Genomic DNA, 23,053 nt, shown 5'->3' on the forward strand with positions numbered 1-23,053 from the left:
CTTTTCATTTTGATCTGATGCCATTTTAGAGGGTCTTCAGACTTTTTTTGAAATCACCATAGATTTCTTTTTGAAATTAACCTTTTACTTTAAAGACGAACCAAAATTAATAGTTACCATTCCTGAATCAGTGTCAGATGGCATTTTTTTCACTAGGTAGTTTTTTTTCTAAACGCGCTTTTTAACTTTTGGCTACCATGGGCTGTAGTTTGCTCTTTAGTCATCCCTTTGGTTATCCCAGTCCAACGTTAAACTTCTGGAAGTGAAAACTGGCAAAGGGAAAGGACACTGCATGGCAGTTTCAAAATTTCTTTATTTCTCTAAATCTCTTTATTTTTTTCTTTAGTTTCAGTTTCATGACGGGCATATCTTTTTACATATTTTTAATAACTTTTATGTTAAAAAGTGTCTCTTTACCTTGTTTTTCACCATCTCCCATAGAATTAAGACACTTAATTATAGCTATTAGATTTTTTTAAAAGAAAATCTAAAACCAGTTACTACATTTCAAAACAAAGCCATAGAAATGTCAAAACTTTTTTCTCATATCATGTTTTTACTCTGGTACTAGTGATATTATTGTTAAAGATTTATATTGCTGGAATATTTGTTTTTTTAGACCTACTAGCCATTTTTTTCATATAGTTTAATGCTTACCTTAAAGAGAGAAAAAAAAGCTTTATTAAGTTCGTCTATAAAACTAAAAATACACTGAATGCTTACATTAATTTTTTAATTGCCTTCATAATCTCCAGCTGCCACTCTAACTTTGAGTCATCTGGTACTTTATTCAGATGAGATAACAGTGATTGTAGAAAGTACCACTCCAGATCATACTGGTCATCGCTGTTTTTTTTTGTTTTTTTTTTGTCAATTTCTTGCTGTTCCTTCAGGTCTGTTTGATCTCTAGACCCAGTCTTTGTTATATTATGAGTTTGATTTTGGCTTGTTGATGCATATATTTGTTGCCTACTAGAAGCTTGGGAACTTGGGATATCTGTTTGATTGTTAATGATAATTTCTTCACTAGGGGTAATAAAATCAGCATCATTAACCTCATCGTAGTTATATTGTTGGCTGCTAACTGCAGCATGTGAAACATCTTGATCAGGAGATTTGGCGAAAATACTTCTTGTATAGTTCAAGAGATTTTCACTAGAGACACTCCCTGCACACTCTGGATAAATTTCCACTGATGTATTCTCATTTTGAAGAGTGTTCCCTGTTGTCTTACGGTTCCTTTCCATTATATGTTCAGAAAGTACGTTCATTCTTTGTACAAGCTCTTTGTCTTCTGTCTTTAAGCTTAACACTAGCCTAAGATCCACTTGTAGATCTCCCTTTTTTCTTTAGGTGGACATAGTGGTCTCTCAGGTTCTCAAGATCCCCCATCTTTTCATAGCTAGAAAAAAACACAATGATTACTAAATTTTTCAATTTTTAAACTTTAAACATACTGATTTTACAGCCCAATTTTTATTGCAGCTTATTCGTAAAATATGTTGTGGAGATTTAGTTAATTTTTATCCTCAATAGCAAGACCTCCAAAGCTGATTAATTCTATGGATCAACAAAAAAAGAATTTTTTGGACCATAGAAAGTCAAGGATCACTTAGAAAAGAAGTAAAATTTACTGTGCTTTAAATCAAATTTATTGAAACAAGTACTTTGCCTACACCCAATTATAAAACATTTGTTAGGGTACTAACTGAAATAATATCATTTCTTTGCTACTACAATACTTCAATGCATAAATACTCAATAGACTGTACTGTATTTCTATTTGTTTATCAAAGTTGAGTGTTACTTAAAACCTGTTGGTCATGGGCCAAAAAACCATATATATTCAGTGTCCTGATTGGAAGCTTTAAAATACAATACAATTTGTTGTGTTTGTATCAAATTTTAAGGTTGCTTTGGGTCCAACTAAACTTAGTCAAATTCAACTTTTACTTGAAAACAATATCCACACACAGGTGTTTGGGGAAATGATGACATTGTATTTACTATTCTCTTTTTTTCCTTTTTTTCAAAGTTCATATTTTTCTATGACATTTTCCTTCCTTTCAGACAAAGTTCTTAAAGATCTCACATTTCATAGATATAATGACCAAAAATTAATTCTAACTGTGTCATTCAAATCTTTGTACTAAATGGTTTTATCCTTCATTTAAATTCTTACTAATGTTTGGTAGTTGATATATCTTTCTGTGTCAACAAACCCCTACAAATATATTTCAACACCACCTAAAATATTGCTGTAGTCTACTGTTAATACGCTGTTGTGAATTCCATAAATAGGCCAATAATTTTCACATGTTGGAAATGTAAATAAAGTGTTGTTGTAAAAAAAAAATAATTTAAAATATATACCCTATTGCCTATGCTATAAACAAAAATTGCAGATCATTTATGCTTGTAATATTTTTGCTCTTATTTCCAATCAAAACTTAGGTAATATTGTACACTTTTATCACTTTGAGAAAAAAGAAACAGCCCATATTTAACCCAATCATGGGGAATGGTAGTACAATGCAAGGTAGCATTACAGATCAGCAGCTTTGTAGTAGAAAATGGCTTAATAAACTTAAAAAAAATACCATTAGATTCCTTATTTTATGCTGTTCCTGTATCACATGTGTTTCTGACAGTGTACCTTATCTTCGCTAATGGTCCTGGATATATCCCTAAGATAGCCTATATAAATCTTCTGCATTGCCAAAGAAATAAACTTAAATTCTTTATTTTTTCTCCATGATCCTAAATCTTTTTTCATTTGAGAGGATGTTGTGAAACTAGATCAAACTATATATTTAAATGTACCAAAGTAGGTTAGATCCTAATCTAAATTTGTTCTTGCTTCAACCTCATAAAGAACATTTTAAATCCTGAGTTAAGTTTCAAAACTAATCTCCTAAATATCAATTTAAATGATTATCTGCACCACAACAGTATTTGAAAATATCGTTTACTGACTTGAAGATTATTCTTCAGCTAAATCAGGCTAAATCTTTGTCTTTTATTAAATAAAAAAAACAAGTTTTTTTAACTGAAAGTAAGGAGCAATATTAAAACTTAAAACGAACAGAAATTATTCCGTATATGAAAGGGGCTGTTCCCTCCTCAACGTCTCGCTCTTTACGCTAACGTTTTTTTTTTTTTTTTTAGAAATAGAGTTGTGAGAAAGAGTCGAACATTAGCGTAAACAGCAAGACGTTGAGGAGGGGACAGCCCCTTTCATATACGGAATAATTTTCTGTTCATTAAGTTTTAATGTCGCTGTCCTTACTTTCAGTTAAAAAAAACTTTTTTTTTTTAATTTAATTTTTGAACGTTTTTAAATTAATGCAGGTTTTGATTTTGGCTTGCCGTACATGAATAATTAAAACAAAATTTGCATATTAATTTTACTTTTATTTGGTTAAATGGCTTCCTGGAAAGATATTTAATTTTATTTACGAACGTTTTTATTAGTAATAAATATACGTAACTTACGAATTAACTTACGTAACGAACTTCTATATCCATATATTTTTAATACGTATATTAGGGGTTTCTCCCTCTAGTTAATACCTCTCTCTTTACGCTAAAGTTCAAATTTTGTTCCAATTCTTTAAAAATGACCCCATAATCACAAAGGCCGTTAATTAGAATAAAAAGCTTTTATGAAAGTACTAAAAAATCTTTGGCTTAAAGAGCGAGGTATTGACTAGGGGGCGAACCCAACCATAAATGTAATATTTTCTGTTCGTTTTAAGTTTTGATGTTGCTCCTTACTTTCAGTTGAAAACCTTGTTTTTTTATTTAATTTCTTATCTTTTTTTAAATAATACTGGAAAATCCGGCGCCCCTCCATAGCAATGTCCCTTCCTCCATGAAAACTTCCTCTATGGAAAGATCCTCCAACATAACCCAGACCCACCCCCCTCCCATCCCACACTACCAGAAAAATTCCCCCCTGAAAACGTCTGTATGCTTCCCAATAACCAATACTATATGTTAACATTGGATAAAGTTCATAACTTTAAGTCCTCCCCCGGGGACTTTGAGGGATTAAGTCATCCTAAAAGACATAGATATCATATTGTCGACCATGGTGAACAAAATGGCTATCTCAAAATTTTGATCGGGTGACTTTGGGAAAAAATGAGCGTGGGAGGGGGCCTAGTTGCCCTCCATTTTTTTGTCACTTAAAAAAGGGTATTAGAAATTTTAATTTTCGTTCCAATGAGCCCTCCCACGATATTCTAGAACCACTGGGTCGATACGATCACCCCTGAAAAAAAAAAAAAAAAAAAAAAAAAAAAAAAAAAAAAAAAAAACACGCATCGTTGATCTTTCTTCTGGCAAAAAATACAAAATTCCACTTTTTTGCAGATAGGAGCTTAAAACCTCTATAGTAGAATTCTCTGATACGCTGAATCTGATGGTGTGACTTTCATTGCGGTTCTATAACTTTTAGGAGGTCTTTCCCCCTTTTTTCAAAAATCAACCCAATTGTCTCGCGTAACTTCTGATAAGTTGGACTACACTTCATGAAACGTATATATTTGAAATTAGCATTAAAATCTGATTCTATTGATGTATCTATTGGTATCGAAATTCCGTTTTTTAGGGTTTTGTTTACTATTGAGCCGGGTCGCTCCTTACTTACAGTTCGTTACCACGAACTGTTTGATTGGGGTGGGGATGATGGATTCAGATAATATGTTTCTTTGGCTTCCTAGTTTCTTTCCTGTCTAACTACTTGCATTTTGCAGCTACAATTATTGTTGTTTTAATGTCATGGCAACCAATTGCTTAAAGCATATACGTTGTTACTAAAGATTTTAAATATTTAAGTAATCATGAAGCATCAAATGCCATATTGGCTTATGCAATTTTCTCCCCTATCCATGACATTTCATTATTTTAAATACTGATCAAATGTTAATACATCAGATTTTTGAAAAAGATTTTTGACATCAGACTTTTTAAAATATTAAAAAGCATTTTTGTTTATTGTTGCATGATGCTAGTAAGTAACAATACTGCATAATAATCAACTAAGATACTGCATAAGGTTGCAGTTGCATAATACGACAGAATTTCTTAGTTCAACGGAAATTGCGATTTTCCACCTTGTTACTTGAAACTGAAGAATATAAATTGAAATTGAAACTGAAGAAGCTGTCAAAAAGGCAAGATTAGCATTGAAAGCATGTTCTTTAATTAAATTTTAATTATTGTTTTTTATATCACTTGAATGAGTTGCCTTGTTCCACTTCATCTTATCTATCAGTCCTGGTATAACTTCGTTGAACTGAGGATTGTAGGACTGTTTTAAAGGAATTTTTAGTTTTAAAGGTTGTGTTTTAATGTAAGTTTTGTTATATGTGTTTATTTTTGTTTTCCTGAGGACGGCCTTGAGATATAGGGCTGAAATATTCATTTGAGTTTTGAGGATGTGCAAGGCGTTCTTCAAAAGCTTCACTGTCTTACAAAAAAAAATTCTTTTGTTCTACCTGTTGTTCGTGTTTATCGCTTATATTGAATAGCGAAACATGAGTTCAAGTTCTGGATTTCTTTGACGGTCTAAAAAAAGCCAAACTAATTCATTTGGAAATTGTAGAGGTGGTAATGCAATTTGACCAAGCAAGCAGCAAACTCCCAAATGAATCACCCTTGTTTGCTACTATCTCCTCGGGGAAATTCATTCCGGGGAATGTGTTCCCTTCACAGGGAACACATGGTCCCTCATCAATTGAGGAAAAGTTCTTCAAATGAAAGTATGCTATGGAGTATTTTTCAGTCGGAATCGTAAGCAAGAAGTTTTATGGGGAATTCTTCGCGAGGACGGAATTGTCCGGGGGTACTTTCCTGGCGGAATTATTTTCCGAGGGAGGAACTTCCTATGATAGAATTTTTCATTGTAGGGGAAATTTTCATGGAGGGAGGCGGATTTCCGGGCATGATTTTTAAAACGATCAGAAATTAAATTTTTAAAAAATCAAGTTTTTGCTACTGAAAGTAGGAATGCATTAAAACTTAAGAAAGAACAGAAATTTTTCCGTATATGAGGGGGCTACCCCCTTTTTAATACCCCATTCTAGACGCTAAAGTTTGATTCTTTTGTCTCAGTTCTTTAAGAACGATTCATGAAACACAAGGGCCGTGAAACTAGAATCAGAACCTTTTTTGAACCTTCTTAAAGAACTTTAGCTTAAAGAGAGAGGTATTGATGAGGGACCAACCCCTTTATATAAGGACTAATTTCTGTTCGTTTTACGTTCAAACGTTGCTCCTTACTTTGTATGAATTTTTCTTTTTTTTTTCAATTTCTGATCGTTTGTAAGAAGAAGCCAAGGCCATTAGGTATAAAAACTTTTAAAACACTTTTTGGAAAAAGGTCAAGTGAGAAACAAGTGGGATACCAAGCTGAATCAGGAATGGGAACTATAATTTCGATTGATCAAAGATAAAAGTTTATTGCTAAAATCCAAACTGCAGCATTGGAATCTCCATTGTCAAAAGCCAACGCAGGAAAGTTAGAACCCCTAACCTTGAACAGTAAGAAAAATCAGTTTTTTCATGTATAGCACTGATGTGTTAGTGTTTCTTTTTTGTGATCACTAGTAGGACACTGGAAAGAAACATAGAGAGCTGTTTAAGGGCTCAAAAGAAGTTGAAAATAAGTTGCAATATTTTGTGCCTGTTATTATTGACAAAAGATTATATTGTAACAAAATTCAGTTTTTTTCACAAAAAATGCATTTTCATACGCAAAATGACAAATGACGTCATGCATCGTAGGTTATAATCACTAGTGACGTCATCTTGAAACTTGAGCTATAATACATAAAAACAATATGACGTCATTTGTAATGACGTCAGGTGCTAATAAAAGAAAGCATACAGTCAAGTAATCTCATTAGTTACTTTAGAGAGTGGCTTGTGATAGCACTAAACTAGTTGTATTATATTATTGTGAGCAGTTAAATACTGAAGGACGAAAAATGTCTGACAAAAGAAGTGAACAGCTAAAAAGCCACCAATCGGAAAAGTCTTCTGGTGGACAAAGTTACAAAAATCAGCAAAAGAAGACTAAAAAGTGTTCCGTCATGAGCGTTAAAAGTGATTTATTTGTTCCAGATAAATTCATTATTGGCAGATCGATTAAGCGTAAAATGGACAATCCTGACAAATGTGATCGCCCTAAAACCAAAAAATCTAAGCTTGACCGTTCTGACAGCAAAAGTAGCATAGCTACTACTGATGAAAATTTCACGCTACACGAAAATTCATTTTGCGAGAAAAGATATAAGAATGGCAAAGATAAATATCGGAGGAGCAAACAAGCATCGACAGAGCTCGAACACGCACGTCCAACAGAAGAGGAAGCAAAAAATCTACGCGCCAATAAAGACGTGGTTGAAAACAGGAATGCGGTTAAGTTTTATGACACAGCCCCCTGCTTACAGAAAGACAAAGGTAAAACACCTAAGGCAAAGAAATTGTCACAGGAAACAACAAGGCCAATGAGACATAGCCCAGAATTGCTTCGCATAATGGAAAGAAAAGGGTTGGATGTACCGAAACAATCTTCTAAAATCACTCGGTCTAAAATTGCCGATGAAGCTCAGGATCAGTCGTTATTTCCTTCGAAAAAGAGGTCAAATACAGTCATAGATACGCCAGAAACGACTCCCAAAGCTAAAAAACCAAAAACCTTAACACAAGTAAATGAGCCTAGAAAAAAATATGCTACTGAGATCCCAGTTGAAGAAGCTGAACCTCGAATCAATCGAGATGAGTGTGACAAAGAATCTTGTTCTCAATCTGAGAGTGAAAAGAGTAACATGGGCCTTAGAGCGGAAGAAACTGAAAAACAAATCAACAAAAATGACCATGAAAAAAATTACGCTCATGCAAAGGATGAAAATGCATTTCACGAGAAGTACACATTTAACGTTAATAAACGTTTAGGTTTTTCTGGATTTGTTTATCTTGGAACCCGAAAAAAAGACAAAATTAATGTTGCAGTTAAATTCGTGCGCAAAAATGATGAGCTAACTAAGTACTATCAATGCGAAACCTGTTTAAAGGACAAGCACAATCAGAATTCGTTTTACTTCAACATGTATGATATTTATGACACAGAGAGCCTATGTATCTACATAATGGAATATCAGGAAGAGTATTTGAATTTACCCACCTATATAAGGAAAGTAAAAAACAAGAAGATTCAAGAAGAACAAGAAGATCCCTTGTCAGAATGGAATACATTCAAAATGTTTAAAAAGATTAAAGAAGCTTCCGAAATCCTGAAAATTGCGATTAAACCAGAGAACATAATGGTAAACACTATTACTGAAGAAATAAAGATAAACGAAACAAATGAATGCTGCAGCTTTTGGCATCGAAGAATATGCGAAGACCCCAAGTGCATTTTCCAGACATGTGCTAGAAAGAACTCCAAGAATATGCGCACCAATAAAAGCCTGGATGAAAAGGGGAATGCGGTCAAGTGTGATGACACATCCCAAGATGAATGTGATAAAGAATCTTGGTCTCAATCTGAGAGTGAATTTTATAAAAGGGATCATAGAGCAAGAATATGCAAAGAGCCCAAGTGTATTTTCCAGACGGGCGTTGGTAAGGAATTAGAGGAAAATATTGTCCGGTCCTTGGGATTGAATTTGGCTTGCATACTGGGACTGAGTTACTTGGAAGATGAGGATATTAAAAGTTGGAAACGCAGTCAAGGATGGAAAATACCTAGTGAACACTTGATCAAGGTTTGGCTCCTATCTAGTAAACACTTGATTTGTCGGTGTCTAGAGGAGAAATCTGAAAACCGCATCTCCTTAATGGAAATCTTACACCATCCTTGGTTTGTCAACTTGGGATCAAAATCCTATATCTATAAATCCATAGATCTAATTATGGAGAGAGCATATGAAGAGAGAGAGACAGAGATGGCAAAAGAAAGGAAAAAAAGAAAGGAAGAAGAAAGATTAGAGAAAATTATAGAATTTGAATTAAGAGAGAAGTTTCTTACTTTCTATGATGAGAGAACCTGTTATTCAGAATTTGACAAGTTTACTTATAGCCACAGAGACAGAAATCACATATCAATGTGAAATAATAATCAAAGAAAGAATAAAAGGAAACAGATCAGCTTAATAAGTCGGAAATTGTACAAAATTTGAAGTTGAGCTGCTAAAACAAAAGATGAAATATCCAATCAAGCACAATGCAGGAAAAAAATTTGCAATTGGTGAGCTGTGGAATTATTCAGCCATTAGTTCAAAACGAAGAATTCGTGAAACGTGAAAATTTAGGATATCAAAACATGTTCAAGTTGATTTACTGAAATAATAAAATGCTGTTGTTTCTAGAGCTTCTGTTTTAGAATTTTGAAAAAACACTCTAAGGTTTTATTTTCTTTTTAATTTTTAATCAAATAGCCCCTAGCGGCTAGCCTTTATCCTGCACCGTAGTAAGGTGGTTTGCAAATATTGGTAAGGACCACAACCCTTTTTCAACTTATTAAGAGCGCTCAAACCACATTGACCATCATAATCATACTTATTCCAAGTGGAATTGAAATACGTTGTCAAACAGTTCGTGGTAACGAACTGTAAGTAAGGAGCGACCCGGCTCAATGGTAACCGAAACTCTAGAAAACGGGTTTTTGATACCAATAGATATATCAAAAGAATCAGATTTCAATGCTGATTTCAAATATATAACTTTCAGCAAGTTTAGTGCCATTCAAAAGTTTAGTACCTATCAAAAGTTACGCACCTGAGAAAATTTGGCTGATTTTTGAAAAAAGGGGGAAAGACCCCCTAAAAGTTATAGAACCTTAATGAAAATCACACCATCATATTCAGCGCATCAGAGAACCCTACTGTAGAGGTTTCAAGCTCCTATCTACAAAACTGGAATTTTCCATTTTTTGCCATAAGAAAGATCACGGATGCGTGTTTATTTGTTGTTTTTTTTTGTTTTTTTTTTCCTAGGAGTGATTTTATCGACCCAGGGTTCCTAGAATATAGTGGGAGGGATCAATGGAATGTAAATTAAAAGTTCTAGTGCCCTTTTCAATTGACCAAAAAAATTGAGGGCAACTAAGCACCCTCCCACGCTCATTTTTCTCCAAAGTTCCCGGATCAAAATTTTTAGATAGCCATTTTGTTCAGCATGGTCGAAAATATGATAAAAATGTCTTTTAGGATGACTTGATCGCCCAAAGTCCCCAGGGGGAGGGCTGAAAGTTATGAACTTTACTCAATGTTAACATAGTTTTGGTTTTTGTTAAGTATACTGAGTTTTGCAGAGGTGTTTTTTTGTGGTCGGTGGGGGAAGGAGAGGGTCGGGGGCTATATGGAAGGATCTTTCCATGAAGGAAGTTTTCATGGGGGAAGGGAAATTGCCATGAAGGGGGCGCCGGACTTGCCAGCATTATTTATTGGTTATTGGGAAGTATACAACCATTTTCAGGAAGGATTTTTTCTGGAGGGGGGGGGCTAGAGGAGGGGAGTACTCTGGAGAATATTTCCGTGGAGGATGTTTCGTTGGGGTAAGGGACATGTCTATGAAGGGGGCGCCGGATTTCCAAGCATTATTTAAGAAACGATCAGAAGTAAAATAAAAAAAACAAGTTTTTTCAACTGAAATGTAAGAAGGAATATTAGAACTTAAAACAAACATAAAATATAACTTATGTAAGAGGGTTCTCCCCCAAGTCAATACCTTGCTCTTTACGCTACAGTTTTTTTTAGTGCTTTCAAAAGAGCTATCTATTCTAATTAAACGTCCTTTGTGATTCAGGGGTTTGTGAATAAAAATTTTTTTTAAATTTTAACTTAAAGAGCGTTTTTTGGAAAAATGGGAGACCCCACTAATACACTTAAAAAAATAGCCGTAATAAAAAAAAAAACAATAAAAAAACAATCTATAAAATTCAATAGTTATCGACTCTTTTAAAAACGGAATTTTTATGTCGATAAATTTATAAAAAGAAAGGGTTTATAATTCTGATCCTGAATGTTTAAATTTTATTAATTTTAGTATTACTCATCAAAGGCTACGAGCCTGAGAAAATTTGCCCGATTTTTAAAGAGGGGAGAAAAATCCCCCAAAAGTGAAAGAATTTTAATGAAAATCACACCGTCAGATTCAGCGTATCAGTAAACCCTATTACATAGGTTTCAAGCTCATATCTGCAAATATGTGCAACTTTGTATTTTTTGCCAGATGAAAAACATACGAATATAGAAGTTAGTTACGTAAGTTAATTTGTAAAGACATCCATTTAGCAAAAGAAAATTAAAATTTTTATGCAAATAGAAGCTGCATTAACTAAAAAACGATCAGAAATTAAATTAAAAAAACAAGTTTTTTAAACTGCAAGTAAGGAGCGACATTAAAACTTAAAACGAACAGAAATTATTCCGTATATGAAGGGGGCTGTCCCCTCCTCAACGCCTCGCTCTTTACGCTAAAGTTTTTTTATTGTTTAAAAAAATTTAGTTGTGAGAAAGTCAAACTTTAGCGTAAAGAGCGAGGCGTTGAGGAGGGGACAGCCCCCTTCAAATACGGAATAATTTCTTTTAGTTTTAAGTTTTAATGTCGCTCCTTACTTTCAGTTTAAAAAACTTGTTTTTTTTATTTAATTCATAAAGATACAGTTTTGGCTCTTCACCACCAAACATGATGGCTAAGTGTTCCTGTTTTTTTTTTTTTTTTTTTTTTTTTTTTTTTTTTTTTTTTTTTTAAGGCATATCTCTTTCTCCTTGCTTTAGCATGCTTTCTTGTTTCCACACCTTAGTTTAAACTCATAAATGTTTCCTTTAACACACCTTAAGCTGTAGACTTGGTTTTTTTATTTAACATCTCTCGCCGCCCACCGGGGGAGGCTCGATGTGTCGTATATAACGTTAAGTTCAGGCCCTTCCAAAAATGTAGAGATTCATACAGTATTCCTATTCTTCCTTACCCGTATTAAATAAAAAAAACAAATTTTTTTATCTAAAAGTAAGGAGTGACATTAAAACTTAAAACGAACAGAAATTATTCCGTACATGAAAGGGGCTGTCCCCTCCTCAACGCTTTGCTCTTTACGCTAAAGTTTGACTCTTTCTCACAACCCTTTTAGCGTAAAGCGTGAAGCGTTGAGGAGGGGACATCCCATTTCATATAAGGAATAATTTTCTGTTCGTTTTAAGTTTTATTGTCGCTCCTTACTTTCAGTTAAAAAGACTTGTTCTTTTTTATTTAATTTTTGAATTAATGCAGGTTTTGATTTTGGCTTTTGATTTGGCTCGTACATGAATAATTAACAACAAAATTTGCATGTTATTTTTACTTTTTTTGGTTAAATGGCTTTCTCGAAAGTTGTTTAATTTTATTTGCGAATGTTTTTATTAGTAATAAATATACGTAACTTACGAATTAACTTAAGTAACGAACTTCTATATTCATATATTTTTAATACGTATATTAGGGGGGTCGCCCCCTAGTCAATACCTCGCTCTTTACGCTAAAGTTAGAATTTTGTACCAATTCTTTAAAAATGACCCCTTAATCACAAAGGCCAGTAATTAGAATAAATAGCTCTAACGAAAGTACTAAAAAATCTTTGGCTTAAAGAGCGAGGTATTGACTAGGAGGCGAACCCAATCATATACGTAATATTTTCTGTTCGTTTTGATGTTGCTCCTTAGTTTTGATGTTGCTCCTTACTTTCAGTTGAAAAACTTTTTTTTATTTATTTTCTTGTCTTTTTTTAAATAATGCTGGGAAATCTGGCAACCCCTTCATAGCAATATCCCTTCCCCCATGAAAACTTCCTCCATGGAAATATCCTCCACCATAACCCAGCCCCACCCCCACCACCCGAAAAAATCCCCCCTGAAAACGTCTGTATACCTACCAATAACCAATGCTATATGTTAACATTGGATAAAGTTTATAACTTTCAGCCCTCCCCCCGGGGGTTTTGGAGGATTAAGTCATCCTAAAAGACATATTTATTATATTTTCGACCATATTAAAAAAATGGCTATCTCGAAATTTTGATCGGGTGACTTTGGGAAAAAAATGAGTGTGGGAGGGGGCGTAGTTGCCCTCCATTTTTTGTCACTTAAAAAGTGCACTAGAACTTTTAATTACCGTTCGAATGAGCCCTCCCATGATATTATAGGACCACTGGGTTGATACGATCACCCCTGAAAAAAAAAAATAAATAAACATGCATCTGTGATCTTTCTTCTGGCAAAAAATACAAAATTCCACATTTTTGCAGATATGAATATGCATAGACTAGGGGGCAAACCCAATCATATACGTAATAATATCTGTTTGTTTTAGGTTTTTGATGTTGCTCCTTACTTTCAGTTAAAAAACATGTTTTTTTATTTAATTTCTTATCGTTTTTTTAAATAATGCTGGGAAATCCGACACCCCTTCATAGCAATGTCCCTCCCCCTGTGAAAACTTCCTCCATGGAAAGATCTTCCCACATAACCCCTGACCCCCCCCCCCCAACCCCACTAACAGGAAAATTCCCCCCTGAAAATGTCTGTATACTTCCCAATAACCAATACTATATACTATAACCAATACTATATGTAAACATTGGGTAAATTTCATAACTTTCAGCCCTCCCCCCGGGGACTTCGGGGGATTTAATCATCCTAGAAGACATATTAATTGTTTTTTCGACCATGCTGAACAAAATGGCTATCTCAAAATTTTGATCGGGTGACTTTGGGAAAAAAATGAGCGTGGGAGGGGGCCTTGTTGCCCCCCATTTTTTTGGTCACTCAAAAAGGGGACTGGAACTTTTAATTTCTGTTCAAATGAGCCCTCCCACTATAAACTAGGACCACTGGGTCGATACGATCACCCCTGGCAAAAAAAAACAAAAAAAAAACAAATAAACACGTATCCGTGATCTTTCTTCTAGCAAAAAAAAATACAAAATTCCACAATTTTGCAGGTAGGAGCTTGAAACCTCTACAGTTGGGTTCTCTGATACGCTGAATCTGATGGTGCAATTTTCATTCAGGTTCTATAACTTTTAGGTTTTTTTTACCCTTTTTTCGAAATCAGGCAAATTTTTTCAGGCGCATAACTTTTGATTGGTAGAACTCAAATGTACAAAAAATTCTACCCCAAAGGATGTTCAGCCCTAAAGTTTTATGATCTGCATAAAATCCATAAGAAAGATATTCCGTTACGTCATATTGTAGAATGTTATAGTTCTCCACCTACAGGTGTAGGATAGTTCTTGGCCACCATGTTTAAGCCTCTTTTAAGCACACGGAAATCTTACATAACAAATTCCATAGATCTTGTTGAGAAGTTTAAACTTTAAAGTACAACAGAAAAAAAAAACCTCTTATCTAGTTTCAATGCAGTTTCTATGTACAGTTGATGCGATGTCCATAAATGTGAGCAAGCATTACAAAGAAAATTAGAGGAAAATTCTGCTTGGTCAGATTACAAAATTTTGCAAATCACAGGCAGCGCAATCGCGCTGCCTAAGTAAAGAACAATGTTGGCACAATGTTTTTTTTTTTTTTTTTTTTTTTTTTTTTTTTTTTATTCCAGAGCACTTCGTATCGAAGGAGTGTCGTAGAAACTTTGAAAAGGGCTCACTCGATTGGAAATTGCAGTGGCTAGTGACATTTTTAATAGTCGAAAGTGATTGTAGTGCAACTAGCCCCCTCCCCACGCCCATCATTCCCCCAAACATATTCAATCAAAATTTTAAGATAGCCATTTTGTTCAGCGTAGTTGATTTCCAGATGGAAAATGTTTTTGATGAGGACGCTCCCCCACAACCCTCAGGGCAAGGGTTTTAAGTTATGCCCTGAGGGCATATAAGAACGAGGTTGGCACAAAGTATTATTTATTATTTTTTTCTTTAAAACAGGGCACTTCGTATCGAAGAAGTTGTAGTAGAAACTTCGAAAAGGGCTCATTCAATTGGAAATTGGATTGGCTTGTGCCCTTTTTAATAGTCGAAAGTGATTGGATGGCAACTAACACTCCTTCCACGCCCACCATTTCCCGAAACAAATCCAATCAAAATTTTGAGATAGCTATTTTGTTGACCGTAGTTAATTTCCAGATATAAACTATGTTTCTGAGGAGAACACTCCCCCACAGCCCTCAGGACAAGGTTGTCAGTTACGCCCTGGAGATATATAAGATTTTTATAGACGGCATCGTTGCAAAAACTTCAAAGAGTGCTCATTCGATTGGAAATTGAAATGGCTAGTGCCCTTTTAATAGTCGAAAGTAATTGGAAGGCAACTGGCACCCCTTTCACGCCCACCAGTTCCCCAAACATATCCAATCAAAAATTTGAGGTAGCCATTTTGTTCCACTCAGTTTAAACTTCAGGAAATTATACATTTGAGCAGGACACTCCCCCCACAGTCTTCGGGGCAAGGGTTATAAGTTATGCCCTGGGGGCATATAAGTTTTTATTGAAATCTTTGTCATAGAAACTTGCCCTTTGTAATATTCGAAAGTCATTTGAGCGCAACTAGCCCGTCTCTCACGCCCACCTTTTCCCCAAACACATCCAATCAAAATTTTTAAATAGCCATTTTGTTCAACGTAGTTGATTTCCTGATAGAAAGTATGTTTTTGAGGAGAACACTCCCCCATAGCCCTCAGGGCAATGGTTGTAAGTTATGCCCTGGGGGCACATAAGGTTTTTATAGAACGCGTTGTCGTAGAAACTTCAAAAAGGGCTCATTCGATTGGAAATTCAAAGGGCTAGTGCCCTTTTTAATAGTTGAAAGTTATTAGAAGGCAACTAACACCCCTTTCACGCCCACCATTTCCCTAAACATATCCAATCAAAATTTTGAGATAGTCATTTTGTTTCACGCAGTTTAAAGTTCAGGTAATTATACCTTTGAGCAGGACACCTACAGTCTTCAGGGCAAGGGTTATAAGTTATGCCTTGTGGTGTATAAGTTTTTATTGAAATTTTTGTCGTAGAAACTTGAAAAAGAGCTCTTTCGATTGGAAATTCAAAGGGCTAGTGCCCTTTTAAATAGTCAAAAGTGATTTTAAGGCAACTTACCCCCTCTCACGCCCACCTTTTTCCCAAACACATCCAGTCAATTTTTTAGATAGCCATTTTATTCAACGTAGTTGAAAGTTTTGGAAAATAGGTCTTTAAGAATGACAACCCCTTCCTCCCCCCACAACCCTCAGGGCAAGGGTTATATGTTATGCCCTGGGGGAATGTAAGGTTTTTTATAGAAAGCGATGTTGTAAAAACATCAAAAGGGCTCATTCCATGGAAATTGAAAGGACTAGTGCCCTTTTAATAGTCGAAAGTGATTGAAGACTAACCCCCCTCTCATGCCCACCATTTCCCCAAGCACATCCAATCAAAATTTTGAGGTATCCATTTTGTTCAATGTAGTCAAAAGTTCTGGAAACTAGGTCTTTTAGGATGATAACTCCCTCAGAGTCCTCAGTGCAAGGGTTGTAAGTTATGCCCTGGGGGCATATAAGTTTTATATAGAAAGTTGTTGTAGAAACTTCAAAAAGGGTTCATTTGTTTGGAAATTGAAATTGCCGTTTTTAATAGTCGAAAGTGAGTGAAGAGTAAATGACCCCCCTCCCAATGCCCACCAGTTCCCCAAACACATTCAATCAAAGTTTAGAGATAACCATTTTGTTCAACGTAGTTGAAAGTTCTGGAAATTATGTATTTAAGGATGAAAAACCCCCCAGAGCCCCCAGGGCAAAGGTTGTAAGTTATGCCCTGGGTGCATATAAGGTTTTAATAGTTAGTTGTCGTAAGAACTTCAAAAGGGGCTCATTCAATAGAGAATTGAGAGGGCTAGTGCCCTTTTTAATAGTCGAAAGTGATTGGAGAGTAACTAACCACCCTCTCACGCGCACCATTCCCCTAAACACATCCAATGAAAATTGTCAGATAGCCATTGTGGTCAACGTAGTAGAAAGTTCTGGAAATTAGGTCTTTTAGGGTGACAACCCCCCCCCCCCCACACAGCCCTCAGGGTAAGGGTTGTAAGTCATGCCCTGGGGGCATATAAGGTTTTTATTGAAAGCGTTGTCGTAGAGACTTCAAAAGGGCTCATTAGATTGGAAATTGAAAGGACTAGTACCGTTATTAATTGATGAAAGTGATGGGAGAGCGACTAACGCCCCTCTCACGCCCACTATTTTCCCAAACATATCCAATCAAAATTTTGAGATTGCCATTTTGTTTAACGTAGTTGAAATTTCTGGAAATTATGTCTTAGAGGATGACAACCACCCTTACAGCCCTTAGAGTAAGAGTAATTTTGTAATTCATGCCCTGGGGGTATATAAGGTGTTTATAGAAAGCGTTGTCGTAGAAACTCAAAAAGGGCTCACTCGATTGGAAATGGAAAGGCCCAATGCCCTTTTTAATTGTCGAAAGTGATTGGAAGGCTTGAAATATTTATAGTAAAGATTGATGTGGGTAAAAGTTTTTGTTGTTGTTGAGACCAGGGCACTTCGTATCGAAAGAGTTGTCGTAGAAACTTCAAAAAGGGCTCATTTGATTGAAAATAGAAAGGGCTGATGCCCTTTTTAATAGTCAAAAGTGATTGGAGGGTGACTAATCCCCCTCCCACGCCCACCCTGCCATTTGACTTTAGGTTTAAAAACTAAATGTTGCCTTAAGATTATATCAAAATGCACTGTGTTATTACTAATTCCCAATAAGGCATCTCAGCAGTATCCCAAGAACGACTGAGGGTATTATGTTCAAACTTTCGGGGCTACTTCTGCTCTTAAAATTTAACCAAGTCAAAATAGCGTAAGTATAGCAGATTTTTTTGCGAATGGTGTCAATTTTTCCATTTCAGGTCAACTAGAGGGGAGATGAAACTAAATTAAACACTACTATTTGTGTCCAGATTTTTAAAAGGGTGCATGTTGTTAAAAATTGCTGAAAATTTTTCTCCAGCATACAAATAGCAGACCAAACTATAAAGTCTTTAAAAAACGAAAAGATTTAAAGTATTATTTTCTTTTTCCCTGAAAAGACTATGTCAATATAAAACGAACAGAAATTAATAAAAAAAAAACTTTTTCCACAAAATAAGTTTTTCAAAGAAAAGTAAAGAACTCCAAAAGTAAAGAAAAGTAAAGAACACCAAAAGTAAAGAAAAGTAAAGAACAAAGAACTTTACTGAAAAAAATACAAATGAATATACATTGTCAGTTTAATATACATATGCTGATGTTTAGTAATCAAAATGTTAATATTATTTGATTTATCAAAGTTATAAAAGTAAGAACATTTATATTTTTTTTTTCAGTAAAGTGTAAATTATGATCTTGCCTTGGGAAGGCTTATGGGTTTTGAGCCCTACTTATGTTAATTTCTGCTCGTTTTGAGTTTGACTCGGTTATTTATTGTAATTTCTGTTCGTTTTTTGTTTCATTTATTGATCGATGCTGATTTGCTGTAGTTTCACGCTTGGTAGATTATTTTATTTTATTTTTGCTCATTTTTTGTTTAACGGAGTTCTTTACTTTTCTTTGAAAAATTTATTGTGTCGAAAAAGTTTTTTTAATTAATTGAGACAATAATGACGCTTGTTCGTCTTTGCAACAAGTTCTCTTCGTATTTTAAGTTCCGAGACAAATTTTTCCTTCAAATCATGGGCCTATCCATGGGGACTGTTTTGTCTCCTTTTTAGGCAAATTTTTACATGGATTTCATCGAACAATCTGCTTTGAATATTTTTCACTTAAAACACTCCTTCTGGTTTCGTTTCGTTGATGATATCGTTTCTGTTTGGGAACATGGGCAGGACTCTCTTAGATATTTTTTGGTACATTTAAACTAATTGATTCGAATCTAGAGTTCACAATGGAACTAGAAGATTCAGGAAAGCTGCCGTTCTTAGATGTTTTGATTATAAAAAATACTCCTAGCCTTAAGTTTTCTGTATATAGAAAGCCGACCCATAATGATCGGTATCTACATTTCTCGTCAAATCACCCTCCTTCTGTTAAAAGAGGAATAATAATCTCTTTAGTAGACAGAGTTTTAAGAATCTGTTCACTTAATCATGTAAATTCTGAATTAAATTATATCACAGATATTCTATTCTGCAATGGATACCCAATAAACCTTATTGAAATTATCACAGATAGACGATTAAAAAAGATAAAACAAGAAAATAGGGAGCCCGTCCCCCTTGATTCAGTTATTCCGGCAATTGATGAAAAAACTTTCACCAATTTACCATACATTTCAAAACTTACTGATAAACTTGAAAAATTTTTAAATAAACACAATCTATCTTATTCTTTCAAAAGTGAACAAAAAGTGGAACATTTTTTCAACTCAGGAAAAGATAAAACTGACCATGTACTGGGTAGTGGTGTCTACAGAGTCCCGTGTTCATATGGGATGTTTCACGTTTATAGGACCCATCAACAATTTGGTGAACGTTTGCAGGAACACAAAATTTCAATAGATAAGTCCCTGAGATTGGAAAATAAAAATGACAACTTTGATTCCGCCTTGGCCCTTCATATATTCGAAAATCCTACACGTCTTGTTCTTTTTGAGGAGGCAACTTTAATATCTACTGTAAAGGGCCTACTGCAATCTTTTAAAGAGGTAATTGAGATAAAAAATACATAACAGGAATTTGGCAATAAATAGAGGCACCGGAGACATTTCATTAAGCCCAATTTATAACAATTTAATACTAAAAGACTCAATTGATATTTGCACCCAGTCAAATATAAGAGAACCTATTTGCGTAACTAATAAAAACAGAAATTGCAGACAAGCAAAAAGTATTGCGAGGCAAAACATTCTTGCTCAATCTCTTTGGTGAAATCTTTTTTGATCGGTTTTGGCTTGATCTTTCATTCAGTATCTGTTCGTATCTTATGAAGTAAACTCCAAAAAGTTACATATTTGTCTTTTTTTTTTTTTTTTTTTTTTTTTTTTTTTTTTTTTTTTTTTTTTTAGGACGACTTGGTGGAGGACCTTGTCGAAATGTTTGCTTGTTCTTCGTCTTCATGTTTTGCCATTGGCTGACAAAATCTTCGTTTTCTCACCCTTTTTTGGTTTTATTTTTCATTTATTATTTCCACTCCTCTCTTAGCTTCATATGATCAGTATATTTATCGTAAAAAAAAGTAATTGTGAATTTTGCATATTAATCTTGCATTAGACATCTTTACATGACTCAGTCGTCCAAATAGTATTGTAAGTCAGCACTGGATTGATTTTTTGTGTATAGAGATATAAACCCTTGCGCCCCTTTCTAGGAAGATGTGCCACCTAGTTTAAAAAATACTGATGTTTTTTCACCTGCTGATGATAAGTTCATGATAACTTGCTAAAGATTAGCGAGTCATCTGCAAATTTTCTATCGGCCTCCATAGTCAATTTACAAAACCTAACATCGCAGTCTTTATCATCGGTTCTAAATGATATTGGTCACTTTTTAATCCTTGAGTACAATAAAGATAAATCATCAACTCTACATCTATTGTCTAAACTTTGCCTCTTACAGACTCCACGGATTTCAATTTTTTTTTTTTGCATCTGGTAAACGAAAGTTGAAAGTGTATGCACTTTCTGCCCTGAGCCTTTACTTCGTAGGAATGTTACCCCTAAAAAAGAGGATCAATGCCAAAAAAAAAAAAAATTTCTCCTCTAATTGGTTTTCCACTTTCCTTCCTCTAACTATTTTTCTACCCTGAAGTTTTATTTAGAATTTTGATTTCCATAGGTATTTGATCTTTTGAACGAAAAGACCAAGTTACGTGTGTTAGAAGATGGAAAACAGCAAGTCCAAATTGTTGGCTTAACCGAAAAACCCGTGGAAACGGTTGAAGAAGTACTGAAGTTGATCCAGCATGGTAATAGTGTAAGAACTTCTGGCCAAACTGCAGCAAACCAACATTCATCCAGGTCACACGCAGTATTTCAACTTGTCCTCCGGCCAAGGATATATCCAAATAAGCTTCACGGCAAATTTTCATTAGTAGATTTGGCTGGAAATGAACGAGGTGCTGACACTTCGTCTTCAAACAGACAAACCAGTAAGTAGTTTCACCGACAGTCCTATACCTAAACTCATAACTTTCTGAAGGAAAATTAGAAAATATTCAGGTGTTTTTTATTTAACTGTTTTGGTCATCTTTTAAGGAAGACCAAATACTGTTATGCTAGTAATGCAATGACTTTAGTTGTCTAACCTAACCTCTAAAAAAGACATCTAACATAACCTAACAAAAGACCACTAATGATAATTATATGGCTGCTGGTTGCTTGATAAAGAGGTTGACCTGGTCTTGGGGCGAAAATTTTACTCGGGAGCATCATGAGAATTAAGTATGGACTCTCAATATGAAGTATGGGAATGTAAGTTAATCACAAGATCTGCCAGATACTAAATAGGTTAAAATAAAATCACAACAATTTTTTTTGTCTTCAAATGTGTGAAATAGTAGAAAAATTCCTTTTTTTTATCCCTGCTGCCGCGTTTTTTTTTTTTTTTTTTTTTTTTTTTTTTTTTTTTTTTTTGTGACTAGAAATGGAAGTTTGAGGCTGCTTGGCAAAAAGTCAAGTTATACAATATACCATCGCCACCCAAAACTTAAATTTTTAGTTTTTTCGTTTGAATTTTTTCCAGAGTTTTTTTTTTCGTTTTAGTGTATTAGGATGTAAGCCCGTTTTCCAGAAGTTTTTTTTCTAGAATTTTTAATTCTCATTGAAGAATATTTCGTGATGTCAATTCTCTTGCGCAATCTATCACTAATACAGTTATGAAAATGATTTGGACTATTTTAGAACAGAGTTTGGTTAAATACATTTATGGAAATAGTTTTGACAAGTTGACATTCTAAAATCGACATTCTAATCTGTAGGTGCAGTAATGTTGATACCAACTAAATAATTATTTCAAATAAGGGGTTAATTGATTCCATATGTGCAACAATCGGAGCCTTTGTGGTAGGATTGTGTCAAAAACGTTTTAAATTCTATAGAAAACTAAAATTTGTCAATTTCTATAATTTCGTAGACTTTGAGTAAAATCAGTTTGACAACAAAAGAGGTTAATTTTCTGCTTTAGGTAGTGTGTTTTGTAACTATTGTTTGTTTGTTTGTTTTTTTTTGTTTTTTTTTTCTCTGAATGTTACCTGAGAATAATGATTGAGAAAAATGCACAGAATGATTGCGTGATGCCAGATGAAAATCATTAGGTGAGGATAAAAAAAAAAATTATTTGTTTTTATAAAATACTACTGCTACTAACAGCAACTCACCGCAGCACCAAGCCACTTTAGGCTAACACAGCTACGCACACTGCTCCTCCATCCTAATCTATTCAAAGCCTCCCTCTTTACACCCTCCCAGGAAGTTTTCATTTCCCCAATCACGGACGACGTACTTTCTGTTTAGCCCTAGACGGTTGACCAAAAAGGACAATCTTTGGCGATCTTTCCTCCTTCATCCGTTTTGATGAAGACTATTGGTTTGATGTGATCATCCCTGGTGAAAAAAAAAACAAAACAAATAAACACGCACCCGTGATCTTTCTTTTGGAAAAAAAAGTGAAATTCCGCATTTTTGCAGATGGGAGCCTTAAACTTCTACAATAGGGTTCTTGAATACGCTGAATCTGATGATGTGATTTTCATGATCTTTTCACTTTTATGGGGTGTTTCCCTCCTTTTTTAAAAATTAGGCAAACTTTTTCAGGCGCTTAGCTTTTGATGGGTAACACGAAACTTAATGAGTCTTATGTATTTGGAATCAACATAACAAGCCAATTCTTTAGAGCCGTGTCGCTCCTTACTTACAGTTCGTTACAACGACCTGTTTTTATACTTTTTTTTTTTTTTTTTTTTTTTTTTTTTTTTTTTTTATACCTAACTTAGTTCTTGGCTAGCCGATTCTCTTTTCCTTGTCAAGTCAAATTAGTCGTATTCAAACCCATTTTTGGTGTCGATCAAAGGGGAAGTTCTTGGGCAATTTCTTACAGGAGCTTTG

The 23,053-nt window shown here is 34.6% G+C and overlaps 1 protein-coding gene across 4 annotated transcripts in view; it reads left to right on the top strand.

The window, feature by feature from the left end:
* The window catches only part of Klp10A (kinesin-like protein 10A), a 91,754-nt gene that overhangs the window by 60,390 nt on the left and 8,311 nt on the right, over nt 1-23,053 (top strand). For all 4 annotated transcript variants that reach the window (XM_089096795.1, XM_089096796.1, XM_089096797.1 and 1 more), the window contains one exon: nt 20,787-21,099. In XM_089096795.1, coding sequence (XP_088952921.1) covers nt 20,787-21,099 — 313 coding nt within the window. The remainder of the gene's footprint in view (nt 1-20,786; nt 21,100-23,053) is intronic.

Source organism: Artemia sp. Qi Xiang Cuo, chromosome 11 (genome assembly GCF_049724085.1).
Source record: "Artemia sp. Qi Xiang Cuo chromosome 11, ASM4972408v1, whole genome shotgun sequence".
Lineage (NCBI taxonomy): Eukaryota > Metazoa > Arthropoda > Branchiopoda > Anostraca > Artemiidae > Artemia > Artemia sp. Qi Xiang Cuo.